The sequence below is a fragment of the Lissotriton helveticus genome, chromosome 1_1 (assembly GCF_964261635.1).
Source record: "Lissotriton helveticus chromosome 1_1, aLisHel1.1, whole genome shotgun sequence".
Classification (NCBI taxonomy): domain Eukaryota; kingdom Metazoa; phylum Chordata; class Amphibia; order Caudata; family Salamandridae; genus Lissotriton; species Lissotriton helveticus.
In genome coordinates this window covers 742,102,202-742,121,925 of record NC_136057.1, presented here as the reverse complement: position 1 = coordinate 742,121,925, position 19,724 = coordinate 742,102,202, and the positions used below count along the sequence as shown (strand labels likewise).

Here is a 19,724-nt window from a genome sequence, read left to right as displayed (position 1 = left end):
AGAGAAGCGAATAAACTATATTTTTTCTACTAGCCAGGGAATTTTTTAACTTTTTACTCACATAATTAGGTCCCTACACTTCACTGACATCAACAACACTGCACCAACACATAGCCTTCTGTCACAAAAATAGTGCTCCCACGTAATCCATAGGTCGTAGCACGCCCCGCCCCGTAGAGGGACGGGAAGACCCCAATGATGAAGCATGACACTAAGGGATTCTTAGTGTGTGAGGGGTATTTTAAAAGCACATAGTGCCCTCGTCTCACCAATCTGAGAGAGAGCCCAACACCGCACTTATAAATTTGCAAAAACCCTAAAAATTAAAAAATTATCACCAACACACATTGATAGAATCCTTTTGTTTGAATGCACCTCTACTGACTGCCATAGACCTAGTGGTTACACACTCCCACTTAGGCTGACCCAACACCTCCAAATGAGCCTTCTTCTTCACCTTAGCCAAAGGGGAGTTTTCTAAATCATTGCCCAATAGGCATGGCTGGCCTCACAGCTACTTTGAGAGTACCTGAGACCCCCCATTCAAAGGAAACCTGAGCCACCTCACACTGGCTCTGCGAGTTGTCTGCGGCAACTACAGGGAAGAATGTATGAGGGACAACCTGCTCCTTGGACACCAACCAGCAATTGACAGCTGTCACACTAGCCCCGGTGTCCCTCAGAGCCTCCACCCTATGGCCATTGATGGTCACCCACTGCCTGTATTTCTTAGTCAGGCAGCTGGGTCTTAGGAACCATCTCAAAGTCTCCTAATGAGACAAGGGACATTTCTGCTGGACCCCACCCTCCTTGGGCATCCAGCCCCCCCCCACAGGGCTATACTTGCCATCTGACGGGGTGGTACACGGGGTGTTACATACTGACCCTTTTTGGGGACATTGGGGATCATACCAACGGTGTCCCACTTGCTTACACTGAAAGCATGTAGTTGGCCCCCTATGAACAGTTTTACCTGTCGGGGCCTATGACTTTTTCTCAGGGGGTGGCTGGGAACCCTTCCCTTGGGAATTACTTTGGGGCCCTTTCTGGAACTCCCTCTGTTTACCCTTGTCCCCCCCACTCTTCTCCTGAGGACCCTGCCTACCTTTGGCGAAGTCTCCCACACTACCCTTGTGGACCCTGGTACTGACCCAGCGGTCCGCCTCCTCAGCAAGCTTCCTAGAATTAGTTAACTTGCTATCAATAAGGTACTGGCGTAGCACTGGAAAATAATTAGCAGACAAGTGCACCCATGCAAACAAATCATAGAGCGCTTCAAAAGTATCCACTTTGTTACCCTTCACCCAACCATCCATAGCTCTGCAAAAGAAAGATACATATTCTACCCAACTGGTTGCCTCCAGCTTCTTACAATTCCTGAACCTCAGTCTATAGAGTTCTGGGGTCAAACCATACCTTGTAATCAGGCTTCTTTCATGTGGGCATAAGACACCCCAGTCTCACTGGGTAGGTCTAACAATGTATCCCTCCCTTCACTCAAACAGCGGCCTCACAACCCCGGCCCCAATCCTTCTCAGGGACCCAGTGGGCCAACATTGCTATCTTATAGGCTGCAAACGACTGCACAATATCTTCATGATCATGGACATCTTTGATGACATCCTTGGGGTAAATACCATGCCTTCTGAAGGCACAGATGCGCTGCCAACAGAGGGATTGATCTCTAAGACTTTTGACTTGATCTCTGACTCCCTCAACATCCTCTCATGCTCCATTCTCATTCTCTCTCTCTCCAAGGACAACCTGTTATTCTCTATTTCCCTCTGACCCTCCATCTTAAGCTTAGCCATCTCCAGCTTGTGCACCCTATTTCTCTGCCTGTCTTCCAGCTCTCTGGGGGACAGGTTTTTGGAAGAGATGCTTCTGGCTGGCGGGGACGGTACCCTGCAGCTGCAGATGGGCAGCTGGAAACACTGGCCTATCCAGCTGCCCATCTGCATCCCCAGCTGGCTCCACCACTAGCTCTGGGGCATTTCTTGCTTCTACCCAGGCCCTCAGTGCCTTTTGGTAGTCAGTTTTCTGCAGAGGTGCTTTTGCTGTTTCAAATTGCAGGTTTCCAACCTCTCTTCCTCAAAATCTAGAGTCATAGTTGCGACAGATGCTGGTCTGCTCATGGCAGTAAGAATTGGCAGTTCTCAGGGAAAATAACAGTCCAAAGAGAGAAAATTCTACCAAAAAAGTATATGGTTGCGTTTCGTCTGCACTCACTAGTACTGTACACCAAATACTGTATATGAGTCACAAATGCAAGTTCAGATACTTCCTGCTGACCACCAGTGTTAGAACTAGGGGGTCTCTAGTTGGCAAAGGTATACACCAAATAGGGACCCTTGCTTCTAAGTCAGGGAAAGTGGATTACACTACTGGATAACCCCTGCTAACCCACTTGGTATCTTGGCTCGAGCAGAAAGTCTTATCTCAGAGGCAGTGTGTTAAGCATTTGTGAACACACACAGTAATACAGTGAAAACACTACAGATGGACACAACACAGGTTTTTATAAAAATAAGTATTCTTTACATAGACTTAACAAAAGACCAAAAATTAAAAAAATCATCATAGACGTAAAGATGGTAGATGTAACTTAGTTCAAGTTGATGATAAATGCGACACAGTTCTCACAAAAGTGCCTGGATGGGTAACGCAGAACAAATAAATGGTTTGCAGGGGTGGAGATGCGCCGGTTCCTTTATTTTGGTGGAGACGATGCGTCGTGCCTCCATGCTTGCGCAGAGCAGGGGATTCGTCTTGGTCCTTAAAGGAGAGGAGGTGATGTGTTTATTCTCGTTCTGCATTCAGGTTACGATGCGACAAGATGGTGCCTCGATGCGATGCGACAATCCGGTACGATGCGATAAGATGGTGCCCTTGATGCGATGACGTGAAGATGATGCGTGCACGCCCGGCGGCTGTGCGGCAAACTCTTTAACTTTGGAGCCGCATCAGGCCCTGCGACACGCTTCTCTGGTGATGCGACGGTGACTTCTGTGGCTGCGACACGCTTCTCCGGTGATGCGTCGGGTAACAGCTTTGACGAAGGCACGCTTCTCTGGTGATGCAGCGGCGACCTCTGCGGCAGCGACACGCTTCTCCGGTGATGCGACGGCAACAGCTGCAACTGCGACATGCTTCTTCTCGTTGAGTCGCACTTCCAGCTCCCAGCGACACGCAGGCTTCTGCAGGCAGAATTCCCAGCAAGGAAATTCAGAGAGGAGCTGGTGGTGAAGTCTTTTGTCCCTGAGACTTCAGCAGGAGGCAAGCAAAAGTTCAAACCCTTGGAGTAATATTCTGCAAGATGATGAAAGTTCTTTGAAAGTTCCTTCTCCTTTCCTTGGCAATGAAGAAACCACTGCAGGCCAACCCAGCAACACAGCACACTGGCAGGGGGCAGTCCAAACTCCTGCAGCTTCCTTGGTTCTTCTCCTTGTCAAAGGTTCTTCTTGTTGTTCCAGAAGTGATGTAAAGTCTTGGGGTCTTGGTCCCCATATTTATACTGCAAAATCTTTTGTCCTCTGAAGGTAGAGGCTCCTGTACCTAGTCCAAACCAGTTCTGTGCACTCCTGGAGCACTTTGTTTACATGACTCCTTCTTTCCTTTGGCAGGGTGGGCCAGGGTCATCAGACACACCACAGGAGGTTGAGCCAGCATTGTGGAAGGCAGGCACAGTCCTATTCAGGCCCAGGTGCTACACCTCCCACCCATCCGCATGCACATAGGTTTATTCAGGTTTGTGCTGATTCACCCTGTCTCCTAGAATCGCCCAGCCCCTGTCATTCACAAAACCAGACACACAATACACAACCTAGCAGAGGCAGCCTGGATGGTTAGGTAAGACAATAACTACTTTCTAAAAGTTGTATTTTCAAACACAGAATGTTAAACCTAACTGCACTAAAAGATGTATTTGATCATTCTGAGTTCAGGCATACTAAATTCGAATTTCTACCACGTTTCCTTGGTCAGTTAGGATTAAAAGGTGTTATAATCAAACTGCCCATTCTAGCCTATGGGGACATGTCGCCTTGCAATAGTGAAAAACAAAAATGGCTGTAATTCACTGTCAGGGCATGCCACACACATCAGGGCATGTCCTACCTTTTACATACAATGCACCATGCCCTTGTGCCTCCCTTAGAGGTGACTAAAATGTAGAAAATGGAAGGTTAAGGGACTGGCAAGTGGGTGTACTTGCCAAGTTGACATAGCAGTCACAGACTGCACACAGGTTCTGCAATGGCAGGCCTGAGACACACTTTACAAGCTGCTTCTGTTGGGGGCACAATCAGTGCTGAAAGCCCACCACCAGCATCTGATTTACAGGCCCTGGGCACACATGGTGCACTGTACGAGGGGCTGACGAGTAAATCCAATAAGCCAGTCATGGAGTCATTAATCAATACATCAATTTAACATAGGGAGCACTTGCACTGTGGCACTGGATAGCAGTGGCACAGTGCCCAAAGCATCAAACCAACAAAACATATCAAAAACAGAGGAGGCAATCAGTACAAAATGGAAGGGAGACTCACACCAATGGTACCAGGTCTAATATTAAACAAGATTTCTCGCCTGTGTATGGGCTATCAATCACTTTAGACACTTTATTTGAGGTAACAAGCTTACTCTTCAAATCTATCACATACCTCTGGTTTGTATTGTATCTTTCCACTGGAGGAGGTTTGTTTTCAAATGCCCATATAGCAATATTATGTTGCAAGTTGCAGGGATACAGTTTTGATGTTTTGTATGTTCTTGAACAGAGAATGGCATGATGTGTGTTATAAGGCTGAGCTGCATTTGGTACCTTTCGTTGAGGATGTTTGTGGTCCACCAAGTAGCACATTGCCTGAAGACCTCTGGTGAACTGAAGACAAGAAAGATGAGGTCAAGATGTGTTTGTGAGTAATAGCTACCAGAGAGGAATGTTGTAAGAACCCTATATTTGCTTTTTCCAAATATCCTTGAAGCCGTGTTGCTCCTAATACATTTTTCCACAAGCACATGTGCCCCTCCAGATGGGGTAAGCAGACAAAATATTAAAGATGCGCACTCATGGGCACATCTGCATTGAAGAATGTGTTGAGAAGTACATTTTGGTTGCCCAGTATGGATGTGGAGGCCAAATGCTATATTTTCAAATGTGGTGTGTGTGTGTGCCAAATGTAACTAGAACTTCAGAAACCATGTTTCCTCATGCTACTGGTGCCATGGCATCAAAATATGTGGCAAATGCTAGGGCTTGATATTGCTAGACCTTTTATGTGGTTCCCTGTGAATATACAATTTGCCCTTACTAAATGACCAGAAGTCAAGTTTGTAGAAAGGGCTACTACTTTGGAAGCATTAGATTTTCTTATGGAAGTGTTTGTCAAAGAAGGTTTCTCCAAAACACTTGTCACAGACAATGGGGTGCAATTTACATCCAGTGACAAGTCCCATTTCCTGGTGGTACACGGTGTTTCACACATTAAGACTGCAATTTATGACCCCATGGGTCATGGCCTGGTGAAGCGGTTTAATCATTATCTCAAGGATAACGTCCACCTTGCCATATCAAACCTTAATCTTGTGGCAGTAACCATCAGGGAAAGGTTATGGGCATATAGGCTCTCACTTGACTTGATGACTGGAGTTAGCTCCTTCCTGCTGCTGAAAAGATGACTCTCTGGTGTGTGTACTTGGTGGTTAAGAAGGCAATTCCCTCACGGGAGAGATAGTAACAGCCTGGTTGACATAGGTAAAGTGAGTGATAGTGTGAAGTTTCATCAGGACAAGGCCACATTATCCAGTGCCATTGTGCACAAGACTAAATCTTGTGACAGTGGATCCGGTCAGGATAAATCTTCCAGCTCATGTAGACTAGGGCTGTTCCAAGTAATCCAAACACATGAAGGTTATCAATATGAACAGGGGTAGTGCCATTACTCAGGATGGTAGGTACTAGAGCATTTTGAGTGAGCGCTAGAGAGAATTGTCTAATGTAAGATCAGCATGCTGGGTGAGAGTTGTGTATACCAATGAGTAATCTGTATATGATGTTTCGTACAATCCTGTTGTCTCTCCATCGCAGAGGAAAAGAATTATTGTAGTTCTGTACCATGCTATAAGGGATGACAATAGTTCATGTAATCAGAAATCACTGAGTCCATATGAGACATTCAACAACTCACTCCTCAAGTGCTGGATCTGTTGCTAATTTTGTAAACTTCTCTGCTAGGGTAAACATGCCATCTTGGAGATTACTTCAGAAATAGACTTATGTTTCATAATTTATGTCTCTTCCATGATCTTCCTTCCCGTTTCCTTCCCACTGTGTTATCTATTACTTTCTTTGTTTAAAATATAATTATTCATTATATATCTTGTCTAGTGTTCCCCACACTGTATTGTCATTATTGGTGCTTACATGCAGAATGTTGGTTATGAAGATTCTATTCCTGATGGTAGTGGCAGTTTGATGCATCTCTCTCTGTGTGTCTGCCTGTGTTTAAGAAAGCATTGTGTTGGCTTTCAGTCTTTTGTCACTATATTAATGAGACACTTATTTTGGCTATGCAGTGCACCAAAGGGGGGTTTGTTGACCCTGGATGTTTCTCAGTATCCAACAATTTAGAAGGAGCATTGCATGACTGGAGTATGAGTAAAGGTCTCTGATGCGGCACATGCCCCTTTTTTTAAATATCCTTTTCCCTCAAAAATGCTTTCCTACCTTCACATTAATTGATTTTCATGAGCCTTTTTTTTTAGAAATGTTGAGAGCCATCAGCAATCACAGTATCACACAGCCATTTTACGAAGCTCTTTTCTGCAGATAAATAATCTTGTCCCCAATTATGCATACATTTTATCACAGGATACTGATATTTTCACAGGTGTGGTTACTCAATTAACATTATTAATTGCATTACCAAATACCAAATGCCTCTAATAAAATGATCACTGTAGAATTTGGTGAGAACATATACACAAGTGGATGCACGACCTTTCCAGATAAAATGGATAACATTTTATACCTCTGCCATTTGGAGTTGGAAGACAAATCTGATCTAGGAGCAAGTAGGTCTGTGTAGATAATGAAGTGAAAATCATTGGACAGTTTCATGGAAATTTCATGGAAATAAAGCATGTTGGGTGACCAGTAAACTGAAAATAAGATTTTCATATGCCTGAGTGAAAGGTAGGTTTTGCATGCATAACACACATAGAGGTGGCCATCTAATACTTTAGGTCCCGGTTTTGACAGATAGCGTACTGATAGAAGACTTCCTTAGGAGATTCTTCTAATGGGAATGCAAGTTGTGATTTGTGTGAGGTCTATGTGTATGCTAATTTCAAAGGTGAGCTTCAATGAGTTGCCACTCCTGGAGAATCAAAAACTGGATCCACAAGGTTGAGAGTATGACATTACCTGTCTCTTCAAGTGGGTGGGGGGCGCCTGAGCATAATTGCACCCCTTGTTATTTGCCACTAGCATGACAGGATAAGTAGGTACCTTCTCCTTACCTAAAGTTTTCACAGGTTTCTTCTAGGATATAACCACAAACCTTTTCACTGTCCGTAGTAATTGATATGTGCTTAAAGAGTTCCCTGTTCATTTGAGGGTCATAATTGAGAACTTACAGACGTAACAACCAGACCCTGGAGGACAAAGTACCTCCCATCAGATTAGCAGCAGAATTAACATCCACCACCTCCATGTAGGCATCATATTTAAAGATGCGTGTAGGCAGAGCAATCATCTCTGTACATTGAAAGGAACTACCATCACTGTTATTTCCTTCAGGGTTCAAAAGGTTTGGTGAACAACTGTGATTGGTTCTGATGACCTTCCACCAACCTTTTAACATTATTTTTTCAAAAACAAACTCCAAAAGTTTGTTATTGAAAAACAAATAAAGATGAATGACCCCCACACCCTGGCAGTCTTCTTACAGGTGTGGAGGTCAATCTTTTTTACTGTCCATCACCACAGGATTTTTCTGGTGAGGAGTTCATTATTTTTATCTGTGCATCATTATCAGGTTTTTCCTGGTGGTGATGGACAGAAAAAAAATACATCAGATTGTCCACTCTAAATAAAGTGCGCCTCTCCATGAAGCTACCGAAAGTAGCTTTCAGTTCAAAAAGTCAAATGGGGCTCAACCAATGGAAAGCTGACAATCCTCTCCACCCTAAGCAGGGTAGACAGATGAACTGTTTGGAAGATAGAGGACAAAGTTGTGTCTTTGACAGAATACTTTGTCGGCTAAACTCAAAATCACTGCCTTAGCATTGGTTTCAATAATTTCTCAACACTAAGGGTTACCGTTGATGCTGAGATTTTTACTTTTCATTCTCATTAATAATTTTAAATATTTTTGGCTTTATTATTGAAGCTTTACCATTTGTCTTCTCATGAAACTTTTCATTATGTTGTGTTTCTATTGATTTATAATGTTTGGTTTATTATTTAGAATAAAGGTTATGTTAAGGATCAAGGAAAGGTAAAATGTTGATGTTCAGTTTAGAGTTGGGTTTAATGTAAGTCCATGAGGGGTGTGAATGTAATACATTTTAAGCATAATCATTGTGGAATGTACATCATAGAGCCATCATAAAGCCAATCTAACCTTACTTAAATGCTGTTTAGGTATTTCTGTTGCGTTTCTTTGTAATTGTGTATATTGCTAAATATAGTTTTGAATATGTACATTATTTAGTGATTGCTTTTACAACATAAATCATGGTGTGAATTTCAATGCTAAATTTCAAAATATCCTAGCAATAGAGATTGCAATGCATTTCTTAGTATGTCTGTATTTTTATGTGACATTTGTGTCTCCTTCCAGGACTGGGAATTTCCACATTTTATGGGTGATGTTGATATGAATTTGCCTGGCTTGACCACTGCACACATGCAAGTAAAACTGCCTCACTTTCAAAGTATCTTCAAGGAGGAATATCACATTCACATCACAGGTACTTGCCACTGCAATGTGATTATGATAAAGAAGCTGTGTCAAAGACACTAGCTGCTTGTAAATTAAAGCTGCTTTTTTCATAACACAAATTCTATGAACCTTGGAATTCCTTAATGAAAGTAAAGTCAGCCTGAGGTTGTGTCTCATTATATGAAAGTTGCTAAAATGTCAATGACTGCAGTCAGGAATATTAATTCTTCATATACACAATGTCACTGTCAAGAACATGATGGGACAATATTAAGATTATGCTTCAAGGGGGGAGGAGCCAAGATGGCGATCGGAACAGTCTCATAACCGCCTCGCTCCGAGATCCCTTCCTCCCCGCCACCTATCCTGTATTTAATCCTGTTCGGGGTGTTCCGAATTCGGTTACCAAGGAAGAGCCTTCACTTACCGTCCTTTTCCGAGACTCTGGCGTGCGGTGGTTTCTGCGTTCTGCCCTTGACACCTTGCTGGCCTTCCCGGTCCTGACGCCGGGGCCTCGAGTGCTGTGCCTGCCCGGAGATGTTCGGAGTGCCGGCGGTCCGGAACCGGTGGAGAGACCCGATGGTGGGAGCCTGAGAGCCGCGGGCCGGAAGCCACGGAGCGGACCCACCCCCGATGGTGGGCCACCCCGTATGCCCGATTGCCTGCCGGCCCGAAGAAGAGAAGCCGCGCTGTCCGGCACCCCTCGAGTGAGAAGCCCACTCCTGTTGCTTGTCCCGCCTGGGATCCGGTGCTGGGCTCCCCCCGAGTGTAGTGGGGAGCACGCCCGTTCTTCTGGTGATTCTCCTTTCTCCGCCGAGCGCAATCCGCCGCGGATCGGCTGTGTGCCCTGGGGCCTCCGGTGCTCCTGGTGGACTTGGAGGCGGCTGCGACGATGGCGGCGAGCGAGGTGCTCAAGATGGCGGATGGCCCCTCGGATCGTCTTTCCCCTGGAGACGGGGACGTTGCTGCATTTGCTCTCTCCAACCCTCGTTTGATTCGGGCGGACCCTACTCGGAGTGCTGTTTTATTTGCCCTGGCTGCTCTGCGGATCGACCTGTCCTTGAAATGCCGAGACTTGGAGTTGCGGATCGCCGCCATGGTTGCTCCGCCATTTTGTGACGCGGTATCATCTCCCCGAGTTGTAATGGTTGAAACTTCTCCGGCTGCTGTGCTGGGATCTCCGGCTGGGTGTTCGATTCTATGGGATCAAGTTGACCCGGTGCCGATGCTGCAGTGTTTCCTACATCCTGATTTCTTTGCTTCGTGCTGGACAGCCCAGATATTGTGCTTGGCCACGTGGATCTTTGAGGTACTTTTGCATTCTGACTGCTGCCGAGTTCTCCTGGTTGCTTCTTGTTGGCCGGGACGGAGTTCCGCGGAGATCCCACTGGCTTTCCCTGACTGGTATGGACCCACTGTGTCATGCTGTTTCTTGGCCGTGGCGGGGTCTGGCAGCTCGACTCTTCATAGAAGTGGACAGGGGTGATCGTGCCTGGGTGCCTGCGGGACCTTTTTAAATGGCATCTCCGGGCCTCATTATTTGGACAGTTCCTGTCTCCATCCTTGTGTAGGCTTTTCTCACTATCCTTTTCGACCTCGATTAGTGATCCGTTGTTGCGGGTGGGGTGGTGTTCTATGTTTCGATCGCTGGCTCCTCTCCCCTCTCTTTTCCTTCTTTTTCCTCTCCTTCTCTCTCTTTCTCCTTTCTCTTTCTTCGTTATTATTCCCTCTCTCTTTTTCTATATTTCGGGTGACTCTGGGCGACAGGCACGCTGTTTAGTGGGGTAGGCCGTAGCCATTACAGTGATGTAGGGTGGGGGGGGTGTTTGTTATTTTAGTTTGTTTTATTCTATGGTCCCTTTTTTGCCTTTATCTAGGGGGTGGGCTATGTCCCTTTGTTTTTACTCCTTCGTTTCGTAAGTGTCTGCACTTTCTCCTTTTTCGGGGCGGGAGGGCTGTGTATGTGGCGTCCACTTTATTTGTTTGCTGAGATTTGTCCTTTTTTTTTTTTTGAACCTTTGATGGGCGTGGGATGTCTTTGGGCCTCGCCCTACTGTGGTTATTTGATTGCGTGGGGGGCTGTATCCCTCCCGCCCCCCCCTTCTTTTTCTGTATATGTTGCATGACGCCCTGGTAGATATGGTTGCTGCCTCCTCTATAAAACGTAAAATGAAACCTTTCTTATCCTGGCGCTGACTGTGTAACGACTTTATTCCACGTCTATCCTGTATTCATTCTATCGTACACATTGATGTTGCTCCTTTTTGAATCTCCTGATTTTGCGGCCGGCCCCTGTGGTTGTAGGCCTGCGCTTGTACTTATACGTGTCTCTCAATAAAGGTTTTTATAAAAAAAAAAGAAAAAAAAAAAGATTATGCTTCAAACTTGAATAGGGATGACACATAAAAATGTGTCATTCCCCTTATATCAGGTCATAAACATAACTCTTGCTAAATGACATAAACTATGGGGGCCTCTTCGGGGGAACTGTACTAAAGTCAGACTGTAGCATCCATGGAATCAAGTTAAGCTTTAGTTGTGCTTGGGTACAACAGAAGACCTGAAGGAGTTCTGATGACAGTGGGGGGTCAACTTACCCATGGAATAATTCTATCCTAATCAAAACTCATCCGAATCCCAGTTTGTTTGAGGATTGTTAGAGCTGGGGGTCTCTAGTTGGCAGAGGTATGCACCTTTGTCCAAATAGGGATCCTAGATTCTAGTCAGGGTAAGGGGGGTACACACTTTAGATAACTCCTGCTCATCCCCTTAGTAGCTTGGCACAAGCAGATAGGGTTATCCCAAAGGCAATGTGTAAAATATTTGTACTCAAAACACATCATAACACAGTGAAAACACCACAAATGGACACCACACCAGTTTAGAAAAATAAACTATCCTTATCTAAACTCAACAAGACCAAAGCAACAAAAAGGCAAAATACATGTAGTCAAATAGAACTTCAAAAGAGTTATTTTCAAAATAAAGCTTGTAGAAAACATAGCTGCACCTGGGGCTATTACGACATTCTGACAGCCATTAATGCAAAGTATGGCACCGACCACAAGGTGCACGGCGTTTGGCACAGAGTCACACGGACCCCCAAACAAACAGTACCTTTGGATAACAAAGTCTATGACGATGCCCAAAGTCATGGAGGTGAGGTATCAGTGCTCGAGGTCGGCTCCCTGGCTCCCATGGGGGAGGCAAGGCATCGTGTCCGCGAGGAGCCCACAAATCCAGGACAAGGGAAGTCAGTTGCGTTGGCGGTGAGGCGATGCGAAGTCGCTGAGTTTGTGGAGTCACCCTCAGCAGTTATTAGCGCCGCAATAACAGGATGCAGATGCAGGTGGTGACGGAGTCAGTGCGAGCTGGCATCAGGAATGATGATAACTGCCGGAATCGGCAGGCGTTGAAGGGCGTTGGAGCTGGGGTGCAGGCCGGGCGGTGCCCCCTGCACTTCACGAGCGGTGCCCTGGGCCTCAGTGCAGGTCACAGCGTCACGGTAGCGTCAATTGCTTTTCTTACTTCTTTCAAGTTGATTCCTACTCCGACTGCAGGAACAGCCTGCAGAGGCCCAAACCTATAATAGGCAACTCCTGGCCGGTCAGAACTCGCAGAAATAGTATTACAAAGTATCTCCCATTCTATCCTATGGGACAGATAGCCTTTCAATAGTGAACAACTATGTTGGCAGTGTTTCACTATCACGACATGTCACACACACAAGTACATGTTGTACCTTTCACATACTGCCCTCTGCCCAAGGGGGTACCTGGGGCCTATCTGAGTTAAGGCCTGTCAAGTGGGTGCACTTGCCAGGTTGAAATGACAGTGTAAATCTGCACACAGACACTGAAGTGGCAGGTCTGAGATTCTTTTTCAGGGCTACTCATGTGGGTGGCACAATCAGTGGTATAGGCCCACTAGTAGCATTTGATATACAGACCCTGGCACGCTCAGTGCACTTTACTAGGGACTTACAAGTAAATCAAATGTGCCAATCGGGGAGAACCAATTGTAATAACACAAGGAGTGCTTGCACTATGACACTGATCAGCAGTGGCAAAGTACCCAAAGCATCTAAGCAAGCAAAAACGAAATCTAGCACAGCATCGAAAATACAGAAGGTAGAGGTAAAACTTCAGGGGAAACCACGTCAAAGATGCCAAGTCTAACAAGGATTACCTCCTCGTTAGTCTTCCTTGCCACAGTAATTACATAATGAGCTTTAGTTTCCCACAGAAACTCCAAGCAAAATAAAGTCAACCTACTAGTCTCTCATCCCTCCAACATGACTGACATCCTCTTCCTCCTATAAAGAGGAAGTCAACCTACATCACTTCCTGTTTTTCATTTCCACACAGCTCCGAGTGCTGTTTCCTGTTTTTTTGGTAAGTGAGATCGAGCCCCTGCTGTAGCCGATTCTGGTGTCCTTGGGGTCGAGGTGTACTGGGCATGCTGGGGTGACCTCTTCTTCTATCGGGCACTGTGTTTCACACTCCCTGTGTTCTGCTTTAGTGGACCCCCAGGGAGTACGGTGTCAGCTTTTTCACTGAGGCCAACTGCTGTGAATTGATTGACGCGCGCTGTGCAGGTCTTCGCCAGCTTGAGCGGACTTGCTGTTGAGTCACAGCCTTTGTCGTGGGTGTTAAGCCTGTGGCCTTACCACCCTGTCAGCACCTGATTTTGTCTGTTCTCAGACATTGTCTACCTGGTGTGTCCTCATGCCCCACGGGTCGATGCTGTCCGACCTCGTCTTTTCACTCCTCGTCTTTCTGTTGGTGGTGTGTGGGCATGGCTTGTTGCCAGTGGCGGTTAGCGTTCGCGGACGGTCCTGGGGGTATGTTTCTTGTCGGCAAATGGCATGCACACTTGGAACGTGCCGGTGCCCGCTGAGGTGCATGGTGGGTATGTTTCCCTGACAGTCACAACGTTGTTTACGTTGAGTGTTTACCAATTCAGTTGGTGTTGTTCCTGTGATTACTGAGGTGGTGTGCTTTGCTATATAGCATGGAGCATACCGCCATACCACCCTGAAAGTACCTGATCTCATCTGATCTCTGAAGTTCAGAAGCTTCGAGCCTGGTTAGTACCTGGGTGGGAGACTGCCTGGGAATAACAGGTGCCATAGGCAAAAGTCGGGTGGCACGGCACTCCGTATCGTGGAGGAAGTAGAGCCCTCTGAGCCTCTTTCTTCCTTGACAGTTTTTTGAAGTGATGGTGCCTCGTTTTTTTCCCGTTGCCTCTGCCCCATGTCTTTTGGTTCTGCCTGGCCGTTCTATGCGACCTTGCCTGGAAGTCCAGCTGTGTGGGACTTGGAGCATGTTTTGCGGCAGTCGAGGAGCGCTTTCTTCGACTCTGGGGTTTCTGCCCTATGTGCTGTCCCTTTACATGTTTGGGGTCCTGCTGTATGATTCCTGGGCTCTTGCGTCTGTTCCGGCCTGTGATACTCTTCTCATGGCTTTCATAGCAGGGCACTTGGATGGTAGGTGATCTGCTCTACTTACCGCCAGTTATCCCGCTGTCTTAGGGATCGAGACTCCCCTCTGCCCGCTCCCGCCCGTGTCAGCTGCTTTAATTTTTAATTTAATTTACTCCCTGCATACTTTCCCACTGTTAATTTAACTCGCTCCCTGCCAATTTCCTGCCGTTTTCTCCCCCTCCCATCCCGCGTCCCACCCCGCTCCCGCCTATCAGCCAATCGTCCCTCCCCCTCCCCTACATATGCCAGCCACTGCGGGGGAGCGCAAGTGAGACCACAGACCTCGATCCACGGTCATCACTCTCCCCACAGCACTGCGGTGATCTGCTCTACCTAACGCCAGTCATCCCGCTGCCTCAGGGTTCGAGAGTCCCCTATGCCCGCTCCCACCTGTGTCAGCTGCTTTAATTTTTTATTTAATTTACTCTGTGCATACTTTCCCACTGTTAATGTAACTCCTTCCCTGCCTACTTTCCTGCCGTTTTCTCCCCCCTCCCATCCCGCGTCCCGGCCCGCTCCCGCCTCTCAGCCGATTGTCCCTCCCCTACATATGCCGGCTGCTATGCGGTCGCCCAGCGGACGCATGTAGCGGGCACGCCACTGGCGCGCCCAGCGCCAGAATCCCTGGCCCCCGGAAACACCACGACGCCTGTCTGCACTACAACACCAGCACCCTCCTAGCACTAAACCCCGGTCGAGAACACACCTGCTACCGGGAAACCCCCAAGCGCGCCCAAGGACCCTTCACCTGCCGGAACTGCAACTTCTCCAGCATCCGGCCAGCCACACCGCCCACCAAGGAACCCGACTACCTCAGATGCATCCTCCTCAACACCCGCTCCGCCCGCAAACACGTCGTCGAGCTCTGGATCCTATTCGACTCTACCTCCCCTGATGTTGCCTTCCTGACAGAGACCTGGCTGAACCTTGCCTCCGCACCCAACATCGCCATTGCCATTCCAGAAAGATACAAGATCACGTGCAGGGACCGCACCAACAGAACAGGAGGCAGAATCGCCATCGTCCACAGGAACACCATCAAAGTATCGACCAACACCGACGACACCCTCAGCACCACCGAACGCAAGCACTTCAAGATCCACACCGATCCCGACACCACCCTCAGAGGAACCCTCATCTACAAACTCCCCGGACCCCGACTACAGTTCAGCGACTCCATCACAGACTTCATCAGCACGCACGCCCTTGCCTCCACGGACTACATCCTCCTAGGAGACATGAACTTTCATCTCGAGAACGACACCAACTCCACCATCCTGCTCGCCAACCTCGGACTCCGACAGCTCGTGACAACACCCACCCACACCGCCAGCCACACGCTCGACCCCATCTTTACCGCAAGCCCCCAAGTCTCCTTCAACCACACCACCGAACCCCATTGGACCGACCACCACTGGATCCACTTCACCTTCAGGAAGCCCACCAAGCACCACCGTTCCCAACCACTGCCGGGACGATCCTGGAGCAAAGTCACCGATGACCATCTCACATCCGCCCTCACCGAGAACCAACCCGCCGACACCACCAACCCTGACACCGCTGCACGCAACCTCAGAAAATGGATCGACGACTGCGCCAACATCCTCACCCCGCTCAAGACACCATCCAACAGCCACACCAGCAAGAAAGCCACCCGGTTCACTGAAGACCTCCAGGCCTGCAAAAGAACATGCTGAAAACTGGAGGAGAACTGGCTCTGCAAACGATCACCGGACAGCTACACAGCCCACAAGAATGCCACCCGCAGACACCACCAACTCATTAGAGCCACCAAGAGGGCCTCATTCAAGGACCGCCTAGACAACAACGCACACAATAGCAAGGAGCTCTTGAACATCGTGAAGGAACTCTCCAACCCCAGCTCCAACGCCAACGACATCCCGCCGTCACAAGACTTATGCGACTCTCTGGCTACCTTCTTCCACCGCAAGATCACCAACATCCACAAAAGCTTCAACACCACAACGGCCCCGACGGCCACCGCCCCCACCATACGCACCGACCAGCTACGCTCCTGGACAAGCATCAACGACAAGGACACCAGTGATATCATGAAGACCATCCACTCCGGCTCACCACTAGACCCATGCCCCTACCACATCTTCAACAAAGCCAGCGCACCCATCGCACCCCAGCTCAGCAAGGCCATCAACATCTCCTTTGAGACAGCAACCTTCCCGGAAAGCTGGAAACACGCCGAGATCAACGCCTTACTCAAGAAACCAAAGGCGGACCCCTATTGGCTAATGCCATTAACGCTGCTGAAAGGTAGGCTTACCCAGGTCATGGGGATCTGCCATCATTGTTCCTGTACTTAAAAAAGGGCAGTTGTAGGGCCCCAAGTTGTTATTGTCCTATATCCTTCCTAGACTCTACTGTTAAGATCATTAGAATAGTAGTTCTCAGGAAGCTCCTACAATGGACCTCTGAGCTCAATATTACATCAGCAGCTCAGTATGTCTTTTGAGAGGGGCTTGGGATAATAGAACAATGCTTGAACCTTTATTTACTGATCTCTAAATATACAATGGCCGAGCATGGCTCTTTGTATATGGCTTTTATGGATTTCACAAGCACATCTGACAGCGTTAATCAGTCCAGATTATGGGAGATTATGAGGTACGTGGGCGTGAAACCGGACGTTGTGGACTTCTTGTTTGCGTGCATTTTGATCTATCTGTAATAGTTTGGTATAGAACCACTGGGGTTTGTACCAGCACCTTTGGTTTGGCCACAGCGTTCACCAAGTATGTGTTCTTGACCAATTTATATTCCTTTTATATATTAATAGATGGAGTCCTCCCTGTTATCTAATTGCCAGGATATGCCCAATGTTAATTGTAGGTCTGGGCCTGATTTCCTGTATGCATATAATGCTCTCATCATGTCTAGCACCCCAAATGGTCTAAAGAAACTTCTGTGGTGTTTGTTTGTGTAGTTTATGGAAGAGTTGGGTTTAGAGATCAATTACACAAAGACCTCTATTATGACTTCAAAGACGTTGGAAAACTCATTCCTGTACCATCAAGGGCAAAGTGATTGATCAGATCTCTTCATTCCCCAAGAGGTTATTTTTGATGTAAAGGGCACCACAGGTCCTGTTTGCTTGTTAGAAAGCAAAGTTTGTGCAGTGCTTTGGGCTCTCTCTTCTTCGTAGCATTAAACTTACTGAAAAAAACAATTGTGCCTCTTATGGAAATCTATAGATACAAGTGTTTGCCTGTGCTTACTTATTGTGTAGGCATATGGGACTATTGAGCAGGGCTGGACAGGGTGCCCCTGTATGGTGCACAGCGGTTCAGCTACTGAGGAGATCAGCCCTGGTTCATCCCCTCTGCCTTCGCCAACCCAGCCAGACCTTGGGCACAGTTTCTCCCCGACTCCCTGTTTTTTCCCCCTTTCCTCCCCCTCCCCCGATGAATTTCCGTAACTTTGCTTTCTTTTTTCCTGTTTGATTTTGCTCTTGTAACAAATGTAACTTGTAACCTGTAACTCTTATCCTCATGTAAAGTGCTCTGATACCTCCAGGTCCAGCCAGCGCTATATAAACCTCAAATAAATACATAAAAATAAATAAAAATAAACAGTGAGTGCAGCGAGTGAGCCTGACAATTACAAGGAGATTTGGAGGGGTTTTCCCCCCAAGAAAATGTGGGCAAAAATAGTGAATTCTACAAAACATTTTACATTATATATTCAATTGTATTAGCTTTTACAGCATTGCAGATTATGATTTTACAATTCACCAGGATTCAAAAATCTTTGTTGGGGCTATTCAATGATTTAGTCACTATCACCATACAGCAAGGCCCTTAATCGCTCCATGTCCCCTTTCTCAAATGTATTTCATTGGTTTTATAGCACTTCTTATACCAGTGTATGGTGTCGTAGCACTTTACATCACACACAAATACACAGAGACAATGAATCATACATGAATAAATCAGTGCTTAGGGAATGTTACATAAGACCAAGGGCTCACATCAATGTTTGAGTCAGCTACTTTATGAACACGTTTTAAGGCACTGGGGGATAGTTGCCTGCTGGTTTGTAACATATAATTCATTGTATCTGTTTTTATTGTGGTTTCTTTTCATAAGTATCTTTTATGGTTAACAAAGTATATAACCAAATAAAGACTGATTGATTGATAACTTGATAGATATATAGATTGATTGATTGAATGATTGATTGCTATGTCCAGGTTAAAACATTACTTTGCTTTTATAGTGAATGTTATCTAAACATACAAAAAATATAGTGGCAAAAAGTGCATACAGGAAGGACAAATCCAACAGACTACCATTACAATTAACTTTTTTGCCAGGAAGACAAATGGCCAGAAACACAATTTAATAGTTTTAAGAAAACTATATTGGCAATTTTTTGTATTATAAACAAGTTAGGTAATAGTGTTAGAATTCCCAAAAATTTAAAGAATTGAGAAAAAATAAAATGGTCTATCCAAGTCAGTTGATTTAAATTCGTTTCAGTTATGAGAATATAGTTACTTTTGTGCCCCATATCTAGAGTGCTACAAGTCAACATTAACTCTGCATTATATGCTCTCATCAAACAATACATTTGTCTCTTCTGGTTATCTCTTTCAAAGAACATTGAGGATACTAAGAATTTTCCTGTCCAAATGTTAGACCTGCTGTCCTTAGAATGGTCTCCCCCAAACTTTTTGCCTCTACTCCTCAATTTCGCTGAACTTATTTTTGTTTGCTTTAGAACTTTACCACTGTTAACCAGTGTTGATGTGCATCCCCATCCTTTCCAGCTGATGAGCTAATTGATAGGTTAGGGGCTGCCAAGTTCCTGAGCAATTTTTGCTTGACTTCAGTGTACTGGCAGTTTGCCATGAACTAGGGGACTAAACAGAGGTCAGACATCTCTACCCCACAAAGCCACTTTCATTTTAAAGGGATGCCCTTCGGACTGAAAAATGCTCCTACCTCCTTTCAAAGACTGGTGAACTGGGTCTTAGCTGGGATGAGCGCCTTCAGTGCTGCATATTTAGATGACATAGTTGTCTTCAGCAGTGCCTGTTATGACCACCTATTTCACTGCAGGAAGTGTGCTTCAGACCCTGCAACAGACAGGCCTGACTATCAAGGCCAGTAAGTGCCAGATAGGGCGGGGTAAGGTGCAGCCTCTCCACGCCAAGATGCTATGTTCCCCCTAAGTTGGCAGGGTATACCCAGACTGGATTCAAGCTAGCCTGGCTGATGAGGGGTGTTAATGCAAAATCGGACCCAGGATGC

General features: G+C 46.5%; 1 protein-coding gene across 4 annotated transcripts in view; it reads left to right on the top strand.

Annotated features, from left to right (window-relative positions):
* TMEM117 (transmembrane protein 117) overlaps window positions 1-19,724 on the top strand; it is a 2,403,846-nt gene that overhangs the window by 2,349,915 nt on the left and 34,207 nt on the right. For all 4 annotated transcript variants that reach the window (XM_078655442.1, XM_078655429.1, XM_078655449.1 and 1 more), the window contains one exon: window positions 8,850-8,979. In XM_078655442.1, coding sequence (XP_078511568.1) covers window positions 8,850-8,979 — 130 coding nt within the window. The remainder of the gene's footprint in view (window positions 1-8,849; window positions 8,980-19,724) is intronic.